Below are 20,508 nucleotides of genomic sequence, written 5' to 3' on the forward strand. Positions count from 1 at the left end.
TACTGCTCCAGATGTCTGCGTTTTTCCAATTAAACTCCTTCGGGTTCTTCCAAGTTTGGGGCAATTTTTCATCGCCTTCTTTCTGCGCAGCGACAACAGACAGGGTGTCGTTCTTTTGTTGCGGGCAGCATGAGCAGCTTGCTCGAGGGGAAGGGGCTCGAGGAACTTCGGTGGAAGCTCACGAACTAATTAAATACCTTTTATTTATTTGCAAGCTGGCCACCAGCCAAAGCTGAAAACTCAAACCACTGTCGAGGAACAGGGTAGCCCTGCAATGTCCTCAGCAAATGCTTCAAGGAAACCTGAGACATTTCAGAAGTGAGGATTTTTGGACTAGGTTTTCATTTCTGCGTTCCTGTTTGGCCTTCTGGGGGAAAAGGAACAGTTCTGCTTTGAGAGGGCAGCAATGGCCAAGCTGCCACAGGCCAGAGCAGTGCCACGCTGAGAGCCTCAGATCCTCCCCGAGTTACACCGTCAGCTGCTCTTAAGCACTTTTTTCACTACAGTAAGTTAGAAGCCCACGTCCTCCACTGCACTTTGGACTAAATAGGAGATTTGGAGTGCAGAGCTGTGAAACAGGTATTTGAGCAGTCGCCCTTGCCCTGGTTTGTGGGCAATCCACGTCTACTTCCAGCTACTCCGCTGCCGTTCAGCGTGGTTGGGGATGGCGGGCACCAAGAGCTTGGTCAGGTTTTGTCCAGCTTGGGGCCAAGAGGCAGCACGTGGCTCGATACTCTCGCACCCACGGCTCAATCGCTTCCACACCCAAAAAGAAAGTGGCAGATAAAAGTGGGCAGATGTTATACACAAATGCCATGACACTAAATAACTCAGGTTATTCTTGGTGGCTCATGCTCGTAGATATTACAAGAGTTGCTGAAAGAGCTGGTACAGTTTCTGGGATTAGTTAAAACCAGTAAAATTAAAAATATAAACATTTGGGGAAATCATTTTGCGTTGGTTTGCAAAACACACCTAGAGGTGAGGTGAGAACAGAGGTTTGAGGTGAGAACTAAGCCCAGGCAGCGAGGAAGCCACACTGCGACCGTTCGAAAAAGTGACCTGCCTCGCAGCTGAGCGGGGCCGGCGCGTCGGGCGGCGCGGAGGCGGGAGACGGCCTCCCGCGCTCTTGCGCCCAGATGGACCCCTTTGCGCAGCGCTGAGGAAGGAAACGGCCTGGCGTTACCAAGGATTTGCAAGCAAGCAGAGCTGACGTTGGGTGCTCGGCCGGACATGAAGGGAGGTCGCCGGCCCTGCTCTCACGGGAAACCTCCGAGGTGAGCCAGGGCTGCCGCAAGCGGCGAGGGGCTTTCGGCAAAAGTTCTGGGCCGTTTGCTAAATCTGTGCTTAATTAGGTCAGGAAGGTCACTATCAAGCTAAAATAATTTCTTTAAAAAATTACTCATTACCATTGTTTTTGTCTTTGAGTGTATTAAATAAAAAAATTGCGCCCCGTGCCTGAGCTGCTGCAGATTTTGTGGGAAACTTCTGCATTTACCTAGCTAGAAAGAAAGCGGTCAGTGTTAGGGCTCGGTTTGAATGTAAGCCCGAAAGGGAGTAGCTTGTGGTTTTATTCCAGTCATACGCCATAATGGTGCTAGGTAATCACTGCCTAAGCGTTACCTTACATATCACATTGGTCTTTCTGACGTAGTCAGGTCTTTGAAGGAACTGTTTCCACACAGTTCACCCGATGCACAGTGAGGCAGCTCTTCTCAAATTGCACAGGGACTACAAGCAAAAGGGCCGCGACCGCGTGAATTTTTAAACCACTCATTCTGACACACCACGGAAAATCGCATGAGCCACGCCACGCGTTTTCACAACGCGTTAAAACCAGTCCTACACAGGAGGAGGGAAAAAGGAGAGAAAAAAAAGAAACCGTCCCTCCCCTTAGCCCAGAAGACGTGACCCTCGGCCAATGAAGTCATTGCGTTTTATCACTGGTGTCAAGGGCGCCTGGGAGAGGAAAAACCTAGGTGTGTTTTGCAAAACGTGAGGCTAGGAGTGATTAACCGCGCGGTTTGTTTACTGACGAAAGCGTCAGGGTTTTAAAAGAGGAAGGGGATACTCGGCGCAGCGCTCGGCGGTCTGACAGCCCTGCTTTCCACTTCTGTGGGGGTTTGTTTTGGTTTTGTTTCTTTGCAGGTTGCAAAACGCTTCAGGAGAAAGGCACGCAGGGCGCGAGCCCCCCCGCGCTGCCGCCGCCGCCGCGGCCCGTCCCCCGCAGCGGGCGGGGGCAGGTGTCCGGGCCGGCGCCACGCGCGCGCGTGGGGCAGCGCGGGACGCGCGGGAGCCGCAGCCGCCGCCGCGGAGCCGCGCGCTACCCGGCGGCAGCAGCGCGCGGGGCCGGGCTGTTCGCGTGAGGTCATCGCCTGTCGTCACAATGGGCACCGCCCCCCTCCTCCCCGGCTTCCCGCGCGGCCTTTCTCCCTTAAAAGGACAATGGGGCGCGCGGGTGTAAGGGCTCGATTGAGTAGAATGGGGGCCGTGGGAACGGCGCGTGCGCAGAGCGGCGCGCGGCGCGCGGCGGGGCGGGGAGGAGGGGGGCGCGCGCGCGCGCACGCGGGCTCGGCGGTTGCATGCAGGCAGCGGGGCGCGACGGGGAGGCTGCGCAAAGCGGGCACGGCACGGCACGGCACGCTCGCGGTCCGCCGGCGGGTGCACGCGGAGCTGAGGTGGGTGAGCTCGGAGGGGGAAGGAAAGTGCGGGCAAGAAGAAGCGCTGGGGGCTCTGGCTTGGATTTCTCTTTTTTCTTTCTCTTTGCAACAGTCGGTGGTTGGTTTCCAATACAAGTTAATCCCGGAGGCTGTCCTTAGTTCTGCTACTGTTTCAGGCGGTAAAGTGTTTTCGCCGTTTGACACGCATGCCTTCGATGCGCGGCGAGCTTTTTTTTCCCCCTCTATTTTTTTAAACTGGTGGAGTTTAAAGCAGCCGCTCCGCTCGCGCAACGCCTCCCGCGTTGTTGCAGACCCGTCTCGCCAACTCTGCCCCCCTCACAGCGTGCACGCACGCACACGCGCTCCGAAGTGAGGTGGAAGCGTTAAACCCCCCGAGAGGAAGCGCAGCCGAGTTGCAGGCAGTTGAACTCCGCGGACGCTGCGCGGGGTGCGGGGGCGGCGCAGGTGCGGCGCGGCCCCGCGCAGCGCCCGCACACCTGTAGCGCACAAGTTGCTGCCCGCCCCGCAGCGGAGCGGAGGGGGCTCCGCGCAGTGGCCTCCTTCCGCGGAGGGGGGAAGAGAGAGCGGCTTTTTTTTTCTTAAAAAAAAAAAAACATATATGTGTTTTTTCCTGTTATTAGGAATATGCCTAATCCTAATTCGCTCCGCAAAGGGGGGAGGCGGGGGGAGTGCGAGTTACCGGCTGGTTGCGTGCGGCGCGGACGCGCGCGGGTGACCCGCGGCAGCTTCTGCCCCCGCTCCGTGCCGCACACCAGCGGAGAGTAAGTTGCATTTTCCGCGGGGTTTGCGCGCTCGCCGCCCGGCGGCTCCCGCTGCCGCGGCGAGGCGAAAACAAAGGGCGCCCATGTGCTGCCGGCTCCGCGTGTGCGCCCGGCCGCGCCGGCGCGGGGGGGGGGGGGGGGGCGGGACGGGGGGGCACGGACCCCCCCCTCTGCGGTGGGGGAAACTGTTTTAGAGGCTGTCTGCAGCTTTGGAAGCACTTTGCAAAAGGGTGTTGAAACTTTGGATGCGCGCACGCTGCTGCGAGGTAGCACGCTGCGTGCATGGAGGAAGAGGAGGAGGAGGCGGCGGCGGCGTGCTGGTGCGTCCGGGAGGAAAGCCCCGTCCGCGCTGCCCGGCCGGGGGGCTGCGGCGGCGACCCGGCCGCGGGGGTACGCGGTGCCGGGGGTTGGGGGTAGGGGGTGGTGGAGGAGGAAGGGGGGAAGGAAACCTGCCCCTTGTGCCCTTTGCAGCGGGACCGTTGCCATGTTTGAATTACGTCAGGGCAAAGCCATGAGGAACCAGCGCCGGGCGGGGGGCGCCCGGGGCCGCGCACCGGGGACCATGCGGCCGGCACGGAGCCCCCATCCACCCACCCACCACACCCCGCGGGGCAGGGCGCACGTCCGTGCCCCGGGGCTTTCCCTTCGCTCTGCTCCTTTTTTTGAAAAAAGTATTAATATTTATTTACTTGGGCTTTCGGATTTTTATTTATTTATTTAGCAATATTCATTTACTGGGGCTTCGTGGAAGTTGCGCGTTTCGCAGCTCGGCTGCTCCTGCAACTCCCGGCCCACCTGATGGGGCGGAAAAGTAAGTGGGTCGCGGAGTCCGGGGGGGGTCTTTGCGCGGGGCCCCGGGACCGCGCGCGCGCCGCCGCCGCGCTGCCTCCGCGCCACGCGGTGCCGGGCGGAAAAGCGGCCGCCGGCAGCGCAGCGCGCTTCCCCCGCGGGCTCCGCCGCGCATCTTCGATTACTAACTACTTTCTAATTACTGTTGTTGGCTTACTTGCCGTTTTCAGCCGGGGAAACGCTTCCTCTCGAATCTCTCGCTTTCGCTAGATTAAAAGTCGCCGTCTGCTTTTATTTGTTCTTTACGCCCGTCTCCGGATGTGTAGCTGGAGGGATTTAAAGGGACCTGCGAAACCCGTTGTTTACCGTGCTGTGCGTTGGCGCCGGGCTGGATCCCGGCTGCCCTGTGGCTCGCCCAGGCCGGGAATAGCCCCAGTGCATTCTGCGATGGGCTGGCCTTCTCTCTGTCAGCTCCCTTTCTGGGCATCGAATTGCTCCATAATCATTACAAATGAGGTTTAAAAAAAAAAAAAAAAAAAAAAAAGCTTGCAAGCTGTTTGCCAGCACGGTAGTTCTGTAGGTGGTTGGTGCAGGAAGCTGTCCCTCAACCTGTGCACGCATACTGCGTGCGTTTTTGCTGGGCTGAAGGCAAGGCCCCTGCCACCAAGCCCATGTGAGTGGGGAGAGGAGAAGCCCCAGTGTCCTGAATGGAGTCCAGGACTTTCAGAGCTCTGCATTTGCAAGAATGTATGTGAATGCATCCTGACTGTAGTGCTGTTTTCCCCTTCTTTTTTTTTTTTTTTTTTTTTTTTTTATTTTAATTCAGTGCTGGTGGAGGGGATAAGTTGACAGCTGAAGTCCATTTACCCTCAGGTGAGGCAGAGCAGGAGGTTTGAGTGTTGCTCAGCAAGCCCAGCTGCTCCTGTTTGCTTGCTTCTGAAGGTGAGACTGCTTCTACCAAGTGCAGGGATGCACTGTGAAAACCCCCTTCTCCATGTGCACACAGCCAGATTCACTGTTTAGTTTAGTTTTCTTAAATGAACAGAGAAGACTGCATACTCTGTACAGCATGGGGCAAGCAGTGACCTAGGGGTCTTTCTGCTGCCCCTTCAATGGACACCAAGCTCTTTTGCTCTTTCCTACTTCTGTGGTCTGTAGTAGTGAATCAGTAAGTAACAAGTCATGGGATTTTCAAACACATTTACAGGCATGCAGTATCCAGCTGCTCCAGAAATTAGGTGTGATTGACTTCCAGAGCCTCTGGGGGGGATAATCCTTCTTGCTTCTCTCCCAGCCAGTAGGAGATTCTCAAAGGAGAGCTAATTGCTTGCATTTGCAGTCTTCCCTTTAAAAGAAAACATCCTTTACTGCTTAGTAGAGGAAAACAAGCTGATAAATTCACACATGTTAAAAATGTTAAAACTGTGCTGGCTTGTTGTCTTAGTCCTGCTGAACAGCTCTTTCTGGGTCACCAAACTGCTTTGCATTGATTCTTATTAACACTTCTTGTCTGTATTAGACAGCTAATAAATACCTTTTTCATAATGAGATGAACCACATGCACAGTCCTACTTTAAGTCAGAAGCAGAAGTTAGTTGTACCTCTTCTAGCACTTGCTTTTTTAACACAAGAAAGAAGCCAGCAAGGCTGGGGTGGGAATGGAGGGTTGAAAACTGGGTAGATAAGCAGAATGGAGGTGCAGGACTCCATTTCATGACTTGGGCTCTTGCATTTCTTCAGAGTGTGCTCAGTCAGTCCAAAGTCCAAATGAAATCTCTGGTAATACTTAAAGGATATGTTTACAGTATCCTTATAATCTAGTCACTCCAGTCATTTTACCAAAGTATAGTGTTATATATCCTCTTCCTCATTTGCTGTCCCCCATCAGGTATTTTATCCTCCTCTAAAAAGAGCTTTTCAGTGTCTAATGACCTCAGATGTTTGTTGCCTCTTCAGCAGCAGGTGGATACAAACAGCATTGTAACAGCTGCAGTCACTGCTCTCAGATAAGCAGTGCAGGCTGAACTCCAGCAGGTACTTAAGAGCATCCCTGCATTTCCTTGCCAGGCTCCTGGTTAGCAGGAGGCTTGTGGTATTAGTTATGCAGTAAGTTAAAAAAAAAAAAATCTGACTTCAAGATGGGATTTCTGCAGGTGGGACAGGTTTGGGATTTTTTTTCCTATGCAAATTTTACTGATTACTGTTTTCATTCTTTGGCCTATGCCTTCAGGAGTACTAATCACACAGCAGTGTGCAGGAAAACCCAGGTTGTTTAGCCTCTCACTTTGCCTAAATGGGTTAGGTACTTATTTCCCACTGAAGATGGGAGGTCATAAGCTCTGGAGGCTCCTTTGCAACTTGAGAGTGCTTTTGGAAACTTCAGTGGGGATAGCCTGACGCTCAGCTAGAGTGCTGTGGGAGCTCAGGCATGGGAAAGAAATGTCAGCTTTGATTTCTGGTACACAGTCTTGTAGCTGCTGCTGGTCACGTTTGGTTTGCCAAGTTTTCATTGCAGCACAGAGCACACAGCAGTAGCTGCAGAAGGCTAGCAGTAAAAGGGTTAGCTTACTTATTTTGGCAGAGGAAAGATTCCTGAAGATCTAATGTGACCTAGCTCAGCTTGTCAAGTGAAAACTCCATGGGATGCTATTTCATTCTGATGTGCCTGGACTGTACTAGTGGCCAAATACAGCTTTCCTCCAAATGCAGTTGTTTTGGGTGGAGAGAGGAAAGGAAGCTGAGAGGAAAAATATGAGGATATAAGGGACCAGAAAAATACAGTACATGCAGAATTCTAGCTTTATGGTTGTCAGAAATCAGTCTGTATGTTTTGAGCTATAAGGAGAGATGTTAATGTAAATTATTTTTGTGAAGGTTCAGGTTAGATATGTAGACAACACCAATTAGTTTGATCTGTTTTTTTTTTTTTTCTTGAAGCATTCTGGCTTTGGACATGTTAAGATAGAGTTTTCTGAGCTCCTATTCCTAAGCTGCTTTGTGGGCCATGTAAACTTGGAGTGTGTTTATGCTGAGCCTTTGATACAGGTTAGCTCCTTTGCTGATGTACAGTTGTATTGCAGATCACTTCAGCAGAGGGACAGGCCCAAGAATTTATTAGCTAGACAGCTCAACTCCTGGCACCCTAGACAGCTCTGGAAGCATTTTTTTCTCTTGTATATGCATGTGTCTGGGTGTATGCACTTGCAGATGTAGAAGTTGTAGCTCATCTATCTGTATTTCAAGGCTTTTGATTCCTCAAAAAAAAAAAATGCAATACTTCTGATTGTTTTAATTCCAACGAAACATAGAGATCGATATTGTGAGATTTGGCTGACAAGAACCAACTGCATCAATGTATGTAGGCAAGATCTTTGTTTGTTGTAACTCTGCTTCAGAGAAGCTGTGCCAAGGCTGTTTTGTACTGAGAAGGAGGAATCAAATTAATTGCAGGGGTTGTCGCTCTCTGGCGATTTACTGGATGTCTTGGGTTGTACAAAGTGCAGGTGATCCAGGATCAGAAGGAGGATGTGGGTAGTGAGGGAGATGTTAAGTTGATGGATTGCCATCCCACTGCTGTCCTGTAACCCTAGGGAGTTTGTGTCACAAGAAACAGGTGAGCATGTTGCTTTTGAATGGCTTGATGATTTTGTTACGAAGGGAAATGTGCATGTTTTCTAGGAATTCCTTCCTTTCTATTATAAGTTTTTCATTCTTTTTAGGTGATCAGAAAGAATGCAGAAGGAATCTGGAAAGGCAAATGGAAGCAGCTCAGCTTCCTTTATTTTAAAAATCTAGAGAGGTCAGAAGTTCTTCCCTAACCTGAAAATCTAATGAGCATTTGAAGCAATACCTCCTTTTGCTTTAGATTGTCAAATTAAATTTTGCAAACAGAGCTGAGTTCCAAGTTCTGGTCCTGACAGGTAACCAAAGCACTGAACAAGTCACACATGTGATGCATACTGCTTTGCACACCAGCCTTTCACAAATGCATGAGGAGGACTTTTTTTCCCTTCTGCTACTAGTTTACTGCTCTCTGCTTGACTCAAAATGTGTGGTGGGGGGGTGTGTGTGGTGTGGTGGTTTCTTCATTTTAAGAGGAGTTTCTTCTTTTTAAGGGCACTTCTGATGCTGCTTTTCCAAAGGTGAGAGGGTAGAGGGATAGAAAAAAGTTGTCTGCATTCTTTTCTGGGTTTCGGAGTCCATTCAGGTTGCTAAAGCAGTTTTTTAAAGCAGGACTTGAGGAAATAGCAGTTTCTTCTTCTGCACTTCTTAGACTAGGGATGACAACTCATCTTCTCCCTGACTTGGAAGTTCTTCAACATAGTCACTCAAATTCTGCAGAATGGCAAATATGCTTCTGAGTCTTGCTGGTGAGTGATTCCTTTCACTTCTGTGCAGCTGCTCATTTAAAAGACTACTTATATTCAAGTAACAAGTTTAAATCTGGCAAAAATCTGTTGTAATGCTTTAACTTCTGTGGAGTTACATTCCTACCTGTCACCTTTTTTTATGCGTCCCAAGTTGCACAAGGTTAGACTTATAGTGCCTAGATCTAGGCACTGTAGAGACACTATACTGCATTACAGTAGCTGGCAATTTAGCTCCCTATTTCTAATTTGAGACTGAAGTTGCAAAACTTTCGAGTTAAGCCTTTCAAAGGGCCCAGTCATATGCCATTTTTAAGTACACTTAAGTCTATAGAAATGTAGTGTCAACAGCAACATTGACATTAGACACATAATTACAGTTTAGAATGGAAGCTGAGACAGACTGCTTTGAGTTTAGCAGTGCTGGTAAGTACTTATAGACTCAAATGCAGTCTCTATTGACCATTAAGCTTTCCAGCTGACAGAATACTTAGTATATAATGGATAAATGACAACTGTTTAGGATTAAATGTGTAACTGGACTGACGCCTTCCATTTATAACTACAACTTGGTGCAGTTGTCAGAAATGTGTTTTACTTGTGGTTTTGCTACTAGTTCTTCCTCATTCAGGAATGATATATGGTAATACCGCTGCTGACCATTCATCAAGTGGGAAACAGATGGCACTAGTTTCCCTTCTATTGAAAGACTGTGTTGAAAGGCTGCTCCTGTGAGAATGGCAGCAATGATGCAAGACAAAATATTTTCAGAATATACGTGTCTGATGCCAGGCCTTTTGGAAGCACGAACTGTAAAATGTGCATCTTGTTCTCTTATGGTACAAATACCAGCTGATGATAGATCATCTCATTAGCATTCAAATTTCTGAGAGGAACTAGATTAGGAAGTAAATCAAACTGTTCTTGCTGCTTAAGGTTTGTCTTACTGATGAACCTAGTTAGTCCTTTTTTTTCCCCGAAGAAAAGCACCAGGCCACAGACTTAACATTGGGTAATCATAAATAAAATTTAAAATAATTGTTTGGTAGTTGTAAATTCCCAGGAGAATGTGCTATTGGATCTCCAAAGGCTTGTTAAATGCAATACTCTCAATAGACTGTCTCTTTCAAAGAGACATACTGGATGCTGAGCAGGAAAATACGTACTCTACATGTCAGCCTTGACACGTCATTTACTATAGCTTGACAGTCCAGAGCTATGAACTAGATTTGGCTGCGCAGTCAGGTTCTTCGGTTAAGTGCCTCTGAAAATATGGTCAAGCAGTAGAGAGTAGTTTTGAGTCCGACAGTCTCTCTAAAAGTCTATTCAGCAGGTCACTAGTCAGACTTTTTTTTTTTTTTTTTTTTTTTTTTTTTTGCTACAGCTGCTCCTGGCCTTCAGGCCTGTGCTGTGCTAGTGGTTGTGGTGGGGGATGATGAGCCTTGTAAGAAGCTGACAGTATCTGGGGAGACTTTGCTGTGTGTGTGCACAAGTCGGCTTTGGGGGAGCCCAGCCCTAGGTGAGCTGCTTACGCTGCAAATGGTGTGTGAGGAGGAAAGGGATGTAATGCTTCAAACTTACGCCAAACAGCCATGCAGTAACTTGGGTTGGGACAGGAGAGAAGGAAGGATTTATTTCCTCTGTTTTTTGCTGAAGCCTGGAGAGTCTCTTTAGTGTTGAGCTTTTGCGGGTTCCTTGTGCTCAGTGGGCTGAGCAAGGAGTCTGAGTAAGGCAAGCTTTCTCGAGGGTAGATATGTGTCTTTTTACGTGTTTGTGTAATTGCAAGGAGAGAGAACCCCAGTGGGCACCAGGTGGTCTTGCACTGCAGAATACTAGACTGAAATACATATGTGCATTTTCAGCTGGATAAGGGTTCCTTGATGGATTTTGGTCAAGAGTACTGATCAACAATATTATGCAAGATTTTCAATGTTTTTCTTAGGAGCCCGGGTGCCTTGTGCTTTTGCTTTGTAGCGCTGCCTTGTTCTGATGTTCCCCTTTGGTGGGGGAAGGGCTGATACTGGGAGTGTTTACAGCTTTGTGTGGAGGACTATGACTAAGCAGAGGCAGTACGTTAGTTCTTGCTTTGGTCCTACAGAAACATATAACACCTTTTCTCTCCCCCCCCCCCCTTGTGAAATCTCTATTAGTAAGCAAAGGTGCTGGATATGGCTGTTTTGTGGAAACATTTTCAATCTCACCTCAACTTATGTTCCAAAACATTTTACCTTTGCAAAGATGTGACAACGCTTAGTGTTACATACTGAACATTTCAAGTTAAACTTCCTCTGTCCATCTGGTGGAAATTAGAACTTTGTCTTCCTGCTGGTGAATATTTGGAGACAAGACCTGCATGCCTCGTACCTTCACTGGTGACCCAAAATCCCTTGGCAGTCCCTTGGACTGAGAGGTGAAAAAGTTCCCTCTCCTCAGACTTGCCCACAAGTGATGGAGATGCTGCCCTTCTGAAAGTCCTGCCTGAGCTACTGAATCTTTTGATAGGTTTTTGTGGAGATAAGTAGGTTTGGGGTTTTTTTGGACAGTTTCTCCAAGAATGAGTTGGCCTTTTAGTTAAGGGAAGGGGGAAAATCTTATGCTACTTGCATGGCTCTGTCTGCTAGTTTTTACAAGCAAAATTTCTCAGAGGTGGAAACCTGTTTTCATGGAGCTACATGCTGACACTGATTGTAAGCAGCAGAGGTGGCTGTTTGTTCCCTGCAGTGGGTTGTTTAATAAACCTTGCAACATTATCTGCTTAGGAGAAGCCTTTTTGGAACAGCCCCTGTGTCTGTTATGACATAAAAGTTAAAAGTTGTGTGTGGCCTGTAAAAACTTGTCTTGTGTCCAGGCCCAGAGCCAGGAAAGCACCAGCTTTGCTCGCTTTGGAAGTGCTCTGGGAGGAGGAGGAGAGGCAAACCTCTAAGAGCACAGGTCTAGCCCACGCTGAGTTCGCAGAGCTGGTGGTTAAGGATAAACAACTCGTTTGTAAACGGAGCGTCTTCTGATCTGGTGTCATTGGCCAGACGGTGCCAATGGCAGGGCTGTGCGCGGTAGGTGCGTGCTGTGCTGCGCCCAAGCCTTCTGCTCACTGAGCCCTTTTCTAGCGCACGTAGCTGTGTTTCCTTCTCTGGGGAAGGCAGGAGGGTGAGAACTGAGCCTGTGCTGACACGGAGCTGGGATGTGGCTGGGATGCTCACCCAGACTGGGGAGATGAGAAGTGCTCCTGGGTCCCGCACTGCAGACTAGGCACCGAGAGCTCGGTGGAGCTCCACCCTGCCACTTTCAGAGCAGCTCTTCAGGTATGTCTGCCCTACAGCCTAGAGGTATGGCTGCAGCTCGTTTGAAACAGCTCCTGCTTGCTTTCAGCCGGGTTTGGCAGGGACGTTTCCAACAAACAGTTGGTGATGGTGACAGCGTAGTTCCAGTGACCTAGGGTTCAGCTGCCAGCTGCTTGTCCAGGGGCTCGGGCAGGTTCCCACAGCTGGTCCTGCCTCATGCTTTACCACAGGTATGACTTTCATTAGCCGAGTCAGCTGTGTTTGTACCTCTGGATTGCGCTATTGTAGATGTACCCTTAGAGTAGGACTGTGCAGTAAATGACCTTGTCACGAGTTACGCTGGTTGTTGCCTAATATTTCAACTGTTCTGTTGTTGCTGTTCATTTTAAACAAGCAGCAGTATTTTAGGTGCACCTGCTCTTCTGAGGTGAGGCAAGGTAGAGCTAAGTCCTAATGTAGCAGTTTCCAATCCTGAATTATAATCTAATTTTGGAATGCCTAGTGAATTGCACAGGTTTTCCTTTCAGTATCTAAAAGTGATAAGTAACACCAATTCCTGTTTGTTTTCACAGGCTACAGCAGGGAGGAAAAGATGTTTGGCTTTCACAAACCGAAGATGTACCGGAGTATAGAGGGCTGCTGTATTTGCAGAGCAAAGTCTTCCAGTTCTCGTTTCACTGACAGTAAGCGTTACGAGAAGGATTTCCAGAATTGTTTTGGGTAAGACTGTCCTTTTTAGATCATGCTGTGGTCAGTCATGCTATCCACCTCTAAACTTTGAACCTGACACACTTGCCTGTTTTTCTCAGAGTGAGAGACTGAGAAGATCAGACTGGCTTGGGAGGGAGCGAGAGGGGCTGGTTTTGGTTTCCTCTAACTCCTGCTGCAGGCCAGGCGAGGAGGGACTAGGCACTCCGCTGCTGCATTTGATACCATGTGGTTACCTGTGTATTGTTGCAATTGTTCCTTAGAGGTGTAAACCCCTGCACAAAATACAAGACAGTACAGAACCATGGAGGTTTTCTGTGGACAAATCTCAGTGGGTTTTACTTAGCAATTCTAGCAGATTTTTTGCACAACTGTTATTTTCAGGTATTATTTCAGGTATTTAGTATTCTGTTTAAATAGGAGATATCAATATATTTTTCAATTGCAAAGACATTGTGATGGAAAGCGAGTACCCAGTTAGAAGCTTTCAAGTTAGGTAATGTTGCAAATAATGTTACCTGAATATCTGTATAATTTTGATGAATTTGTACCAGCTTCTATGACCTTTTAACTTTTCAGAGCTTTTAGAAAGTAGTTTCGAAGCTATGTCTAAATTTGTCATCAAATTTTCAAGAAAGCAAAGTCCTGTGTGACAGCTTATAATTATTTTTTTTTTTTTTTACTATTGTTTATTTTTGAAATTTGGCTGAGGTAGTAATTTCTCCTGTTCATGCTGTAGTTTTCCATTCAAGTATTTTCCCTGGAAACGTGTCAAAACCGTCAGTTTTCTGCTGCTCTTTCTTCCTAGTCTTGTTGGAGTAACTCTCGTGACAATCTTTGTCCCATTCGGAAGTTAGGTGTATCATATTAAAAAAATATATATGCGTATAGGTACTGCTGCTGACTCAAGTGCTGAATTGCATATATGTAAGACTGCAGCATTTGTAAATCTCTTCCTTATTTCTTTCTCTCCCCCTTTATCTAGAAACACTTATTTTGTATATAGCTTTATAGTCCTTTGTATTTATTAACCATGGGACTTTATGTACATAAATTTGGTGCTGAGGACTTTCCCTTGCATGTTTTTTGGCTGCTATCCTTGGCAGTGGAAAGACTGTAAAGGCCCATTGCATTTTTATATAAACTACAGTAAAGAAGCTTGCAGTATACCAGGGCTTTTGATTTTGCGCTTTCTGAAATGTTTGCCAAGGTAAAAATGCAGTCTTAACACTGAGCAAACACTGGCTTATCTGAGCCTGTCCCATTCCTCTATAAATGCTTCAAAGTCCTCCCATTTAAATGGCTGAAAAATTCCATGATGTATCCCATTTCTGTATCTTGTAAAGTGGTTTAGCCATAGGGATTGGTTCTGAAGAAAGCTTGTTAGAAGGGAGCAAGTACTGCTGCTGTTCCAATTTTTGAACCTTTATCCTACGCGTATGCAGGAGTGTGATAGGTGGTATTTGTTACTCATCCTTGAAACTCTGAGAAAGTTAAGAGCTGAATAAGCTTTTGTCAGCTCTCCAAGGTTTGTTCTCAAATGTGCATTCAAGGAATATGATCATTCCTCCTTCTCAGTCAAACCAACCAACCCCCTGGAACTATAGTTTGGGGGTGGGGAGAACTGGAGGAGATGGAACTGTTTTTTAGTGTCCTTTTGGAGGCACTCTTGATGCTTTATTTCAATGTAAAAGGGTGTTTTCTGAAAGTGAAAACCCCTGTTTTAGATGGCACTTTTTGAGCACCCCCCCCAATTGTCATGTCTGAAAAACAGGACTTGAGCTCCCCTCTCCAATTTTCTTGCTTCTTGCTCTGTTAAAGAACTGAATGTTAACAAACGATTTTTTTTGTTGTTTTTTGGCCAGGCTGCATGAGGCCCGCTCAGGAGATATCTGCAATGCCTGCGTCCTTTTGGTGAAAAGATGGAAAAAACTGCCAGCAGGATCAAAAAAAAACTGGAATCATGTTAGTTGGTTGTTATTCTGTTTTTCCCCTATCCCTGAAATAATTTGTTTTCTCATCCTGCTAGAAAGGGAAGCACTAGGATGGTTTTGGGGTTTGCTATTCCCCCCATGACACACACACAGCATCCCTAAAATCTGCCTGGAATATTTCCTGTTACATAGCTCTTGCTTGCTGGTTTATGTGCAACTTGCAATTGTGCAAGCCTTGGATGGAATCATGGACTAACTTACCTTGTAATTCTTTGTTTTCACAAGCTCATAACTTGGTCCAGAAGTCTCTTATACTCAAACAATCCAGATTTGGCCTTTGTCCAGAAATTGGTCATCCTCCTCCCTTTTCTTTCTCCTTTTTTTAATAGCTTGAACAAGCAAGCTGACTTGCTCAAGCAACATATGAATCAATTTGGCTTGGTCAGATAATTAAAATGACTAATAACTTACAGCCATTCCCACTCATATTCTGCTTTGATATACCTAATTCATTCTGGGCCTGAGGCTGGGAAGATGATCTAGATTCTTTGTGTATGTTACAATCTTTTCTCAGGAGGCCTTGATGGTAACAGAGGAGCCAGAGCTATGGTCATTGCTAGCACTAGCATTTTTTCAAAAGTGCAATTGATTTTAAAAAACAAAAAACTCCAGGGCAAATGCTTGGTAGATACTTCTGAGCCAGCACAGATTCAAATAAACAATAGTTGCTAAACGGAGCCTGTTGAAATAGGAGGAAGGCAAAAGTTTAACTGAATGTGCTTTTTAAACTATATTTCTTTCCTTTCCTGTGGACTCTTCCTGTAGACTCTGCCTCTTATAAACCACATTTAAATAAAACTTTGTCAACGTACAGAAGGGCCTTGGCTTAACTAAGCCAGTCCTGAACACCTTCAGCTAAATCAGTTCAGGTTCTTTGATTAGTGCAATATCTGAGCATGATGCAGAAGTTTTAGGTACAGATTTTCTATGTTCTAGGTGGTAGATGCCAGAGCTGGACCCAGTCTTAAAACAACACTGAAACCAAAGAAAATGAAAACTCTCTCTGGAAATAGAATAAAGAGCAATCAAATCAGCAAACTGCAAAAGGAATTCAAGCGGCATAGTAAGTTGATTCGAAGAGATTTTGGCAATAAACTTTTGCCTCCCCTAAAACAGCTTATTGTTGACCGGCCAAGTTGAATTACTGTCTAGATTCAATTGTGTTCTCATACATTTAGACCTTCTCTTTTTGTAACATTTCATTCCCTGTCTGCTTTGGGAGGGGGTGGTGGAATGAAGAGGAAGAGCCTGAGAAGCAGGATGGGGTTGTGTTGGGTAGGGAAGTGGCAAGGAAAGGTTATGGAGGTGGGACTGGGGGGCCTGGCTTGCGAGAACAGGCAATTGTAGTGTGTGTCCCATGCTTAAGCAACCTGTTTCTGGAAAGCACTTGGGCAAAATCCTCATTGCAATTAGAGATGGAATAGTTCTCCCCTGGTCTCACTAATGCACAAGGGGTTTTCAGCTGTTTTTTCTCAAGGAAGACTGTTCTACTGATATCACTGCCAGTCTGTCTTCCATATAGGTTTTCAATCTAATTTTCAGTTAGATTCGATTTCAATCTAGGCTTTCTATTTAGCCTAGTTTATTTTTTCTCTTTAAATTCTTACCATGTTTCCTCTGTAGCAGTTTCCTTACACCTTCCTTTGCCAGTGTTGATTTCTTTCCACTTACACTCTTCAAATAGATTTGGATTCATAGCTTCTCAACAAAGCCATCTACCAGTCATGCTGTAAATGTATGTCAGCAGTTTAGCTCTTTTCATCTACAGCACACCTTCCAGCCTCTTAACTGCTGCTGTCTTAGTCGTCTGTTTCAGTTATCCTACCTGACCTGAATGAAATGTGTGTGAAACAGATCCTACAAAACTAAGGGATTTTTTTATTGTTAAAAAGCATTTATTGTACTGAACAGAAATATCTCACCTAAGAAAACTTATAAATATCCTGACTCCTGAAGAGTTTGTATCTCTTCATCCAACACGTTGCAATTGATCCTTAATTGTGTTACCTTTGGTGTTAGAGAACTAAAATGTAAGCCAGTAGTCTCTCTGTTTAGGTGCACATCTGCACTGAGTTTGTAGTTCACAGTCTTGATACAGCAAAAACTAATCACTAATTAAAGAGCTTTGGAAGATGTTAATGGGATGGATGAGGGAAGACTTGGGGGTGATGGAGGAATTAGTGGGTCTGAAGCATAGGTCAGGATCATCTGCAAGAATATTACTGTGATTCCCAGAGAGGGACTAGGATTTTGTCCAGTGTGTGACCTGCACAGGCTGCATTTGAGAGCTGGGAAGTGAAGCCTGAATCTGATCTACTTTTCAGTCCTTTGGGTATGAGGACACCCCTCCAGCTCTAGTAGACTTCTCTGCTAGAAAGTGACTCTGTTCACTCTGGACACCTGCTTTGCTGCCAGCATGTATTCTCTTAAGGATCTCTTGAAATTGGCAGGGGAAGATAAAGGGTGGTGGTGTTACTCCATGCTCCCCCTTCCCCCAAGCTTTTCTCTCCTGTCTTAATCTAAATGTGACCTTCCGTGGGTGAGGAGGAGAATGACTGACTAGTTAGATGCATGTCTTGATTCCTGCATTTGTGCCTCCCTCCCTACAGATTCTGATGCCCACAGTACCACCTCAAGTGCCTCCCCAGCTCAGTCTCCCTGTTACAGTAACCAGTCTGATGATGGCTCTGACACAGAGATGAGTGCTGGGTCCAGCAGAACACCAGTTTTCTCCTTTTTAGATCTCACGTATTGGAAAAGGTAAAAAGCAGTGCCTGTGTTCTGCACAACCAGCAATTTACCTCATTTGCACAGTGCTGGATTTTACTTTATTGGAAATTTGCAAGATGCTGTTGAACTTAATTTGTGTTAAGGATGTCATTTAAGCCACTGAGTATTAAACATGAAGGTCTATCTTTGGGAAGAAGTGCCATGTACTTAAGACAGTCTCCCTTCTGTTCCCTAAATGCTTATAAACTTGCTGGATAAAATTTGTTTACATTTTGGGAATAGCCAATAATGTTCCTGATTGTCATTATCTTTGTCTTGAAACTATTTGAAACTACCACTGTTTGTAGATGTGATGTGTTATCAAATACATAGGTGCCCTCAGCTTGGCAGAAAAACATAACATTTGATTTGGTTGATCTGTGATGGCAGTCATAAAAGAAAGTGGGAGGAAAACCACAGGATTTTCTGAGCTGGTCGGTTTGTTATCTTTTATTACACCTTGTGACACAGTTATCCCTTGTTTAGCCAATGCTGTATTGAAATTGTTGTGGCTTTGCCTCTTCTCAAACAGTTTTTGCAAGTGTTCTGCTCAGATAGTTGTGTATATGAAACCTTTCGGAAGAGAAATGGGAAGTTTTGCATAGGCATAGATTTTTTTTTTTCAAGGTAATGTTGTGGATTTAGACTTGTTTTCTCTTTCTGAGCAGCCTTTCCCCTCCACCCCATCCTAGTCAACAGTGTTGGAGATTTTTTTGCATTTCTGTGACTTCTGTTTATTTTAAACACACAAACCTCTATCTCACCTGCCTTACCCCCTCCCCACTGTTTTCTCCAGGCAAAAGGTTTGCTGTGGAATTATTTACAAAGGGCGTTTTGGGGAAGTCCTCATAGACACTCATCTCTTCAAACCTTGCTGTAGCAATAAAAAGTCTGCCACTGAGAAGCCAGAACAAGAGGGATCACAGTCTCCATCAATCTCTACCCAAGAGGAGTGGTGACTTCCTTGGATAGCTGCAGAAGGTTATACAGATCCTTTTATTCTCTGGAAAAATACTAGAAAGTGACTCTATTCACTTTGGACACCTGCTATGCTGCCAAAAGACTATTCCCTGGAACTTTTGGGTTTTACTGCTACAATTCCACAAACTCTGAAGCCAGTTTGTATCCTTTCAGAAAGACTGTATATAATATTTAAGATGCTATGGAACACTTAGCAAAGCTGAATGCTGCTGCAAGGTTGTCCCTCTAATATTTTTCCCCCTTCCACTTTCTTCACAAATGAACTTGGGGGTGGGGTTTTGTATATTAAAGTATATGTAGTTCATCTTTCTGTATTGAAAGAAGCAGTGGTTGTCAGGCATTTTAAGTTTGTTGGTAACCTTCCTTAAATCCCCAAGAAAACATTTCATTTAGACATGTATTAGTCAATGAGATGAATTAATACATAGAAATGTTATAAGTCACATCTCTAGCTATATAAATATATATATTTTTAAAGGTGTGGAGATCTCACCCTATACTACTGACATTGTAAGAAAGACAAAGATTGCATCCCTCCTACGTGACACTGACTGGTAACTGTAGACATCTCTAAGTAGTAGTTATCTGATAAAGCCCCCAATGTAAAAATGTTTTGAAGAAGGGGCAGCAGAGCTCACCTCCTTAGCTAAGGCGGAAGATGCACCTAAGAACTGAACATAATGACATGAGAGGCTACTTCCTTTTTGCCCAGCAGCAGACATCCTAGACCTCCTGTAGTAACTCTAGTGATTAGAGGTGGACCAAGGCAACAACCAAGTTAGCCCAAGTTAGGTGTAGATGAGGGCCAAATTTGAGTGAGTGGTATTTATTGGCCCAATGCAGCTGAAATGTGACCATAAAACAGACTTTTTGTTGGCTTTGAACCTGACAGAGCCAAACCCCTGGCTAAACAAGGCAGGTTCTGGTCTGGGGACATAATCCAGTCCTACCTTGGGGGTCTGGATTCAAGATTTCTGTTTGAAACCATTCCCCTACACTGTTTCTGTGTTTCTTCTAAACATCCAGCAGATCATAATTTGCAGTAAGTCTAGTAAAATTATTGAAGAATGGTGCTGTACTGAATAGAGGCAGCTCTGTTTGCATATGAGATCAAAAGATATTTCATACACATTCCCAGTCAAACTTGTGTGCAAACTTGTGTGCAAACCATTGTGACACTCCTTCATACTCTACTTTGCCTTTAGGGTGAAAGCAGCTTCCTGGAAGAGTGTGCTGCAGTTTTAGCTCCCAAGTTCTTCATGTTCCTTTTATGAAGGTTTAATTTGTGTACCTTGAATTCTGCTTTTTGTTTGTTTTCTGTTTTTTTTTGGAGGGGGGAATTTTTTTATTATTAGTCTTTTGGGATATTCTGCAATGGACTGCTACAAGCTTTTTTGTGTGAGTTGTCAGCGTAATATTTTGGTGGGTAGGGCTTAGGACTGGATTTCTATGTAATCTCACTTCTTGAAATGGGACTGGTTAGCAAATGAAAATATGGGTAGGGAAAGATGCAGGTTTAAGAGGAGCCTCCACCCTCAAAGCTCTTTTTCCTTCTATTGGGAAACCCAGCCTCTGAAGAAAACATCATGGCAAATGGAGCTTTGATTTACCACAGCCTTACAGCTTTCATTGCTGTTGTTTTGCTTTTGCTAAACTCTCTGGGATTCTGAAGGGAGAATAAAAGCTACATACTATGCTTTCATCTGCAACCAAATAAATGGATACTTGCTTGTGTAACTGCTTAACTAGGTTGGTCATGTCTAATAAGGGCTTGAATAAGTCCTAGCTGTTTTGCAGACACCTTCCATTCGAGTTTGTTTTCAGCCTTGATAATCCTGTGCACCTAAGGCTGCAGTATTGGTGGTAGGATGTGCTCTGATATGGATCATCTCTTCTGTATTTATTTATTTATTGCTAGATTTCAACCGCCAACTGCTTCCCCTACTCCCTCCCACCTCTTCCATTCCTGGTAGTAATGCAAAATGAACTGTATGTAGTCATGCACTTTGTATTAATGTATTAGAAATCTATGGAGCCTGTTTTGTACTTTTATACTGTTCAGACACTTGTAATCCAAACTTTTTTTACTAGGATAAGGAATAAATTTAGACTTATTTAGAAAATAAACATTTTCTCCTCTGTTGATTTCAATTCTATTGCATTAATTAGACTCCATGTTT

At 45.6% G+C, this 20,508-nt stretch overlaps 1 protein-coding gene across 5 annotated transcripts; it reads left to right on the forward strand.

Annotated features, from left to right (window-relative positions):
* The first annotated feature begins 1,958 nt into the window (after window positions 1-1,958).
* SINHCAF (SIN3-HDAC complex associated factor) lies at window positions 1,959-20,429 on the forward strand. 5 transcript variants are annotated; one of them, XM_062590361.1, is made up of 7 exons: window positions 2,572-2,678; window positions 8,505-8,601; window positions 12,449-12,596; window positions 14,450-14,549; window positions 15,515-15,641; window positions 17,188-17,338; window positions 18,144-20,429. In XM_062590361.1, exons 2-7 carry the CDS (start codon window positions 8,574-8,576, stop codon window positions 18,304-18,306), a joined length of 717 nt encoding a protein of 238 aa, XP_062446345.1. In that variant the 5' UTR covers window positions 2,572-2,678; window positions 8,505-8,573; the 3' UTR covers window positions 18,307-20,429. The 5 variants fall into 5 exon arrangements, with proteins under 5 accessions (XP_062446365.1, XP_062446345.1, XP_062446348.1 ...); XM_062590353.1 differs by lacking the exon at window positions 2,572-2,678 and adding an exon at window positions 5,145-5,173; XM_062590381.1 differs by lacking the exons at window positions 2,572-2,678; window positions 8,505-8,601 and adding an exon at window positions 1,959-1,979.
* The last annotated feature ends 79 nt before the right edge of the window (window positions 20,430-20,508 follow it).

This window comes from Rhea pennata, chromosome 1 (genome assembly GCF_028389875.1).
Source record: "Rhea pennata isolate bPtePen1 chromosome 1, bPtePen1.pri, whole genome shotgun sequence".
NCBI lineage: Eukaryota > Metazoa > Chordata > Aves > Rheiformes > Rheidae > Rhea > Rhea pennata.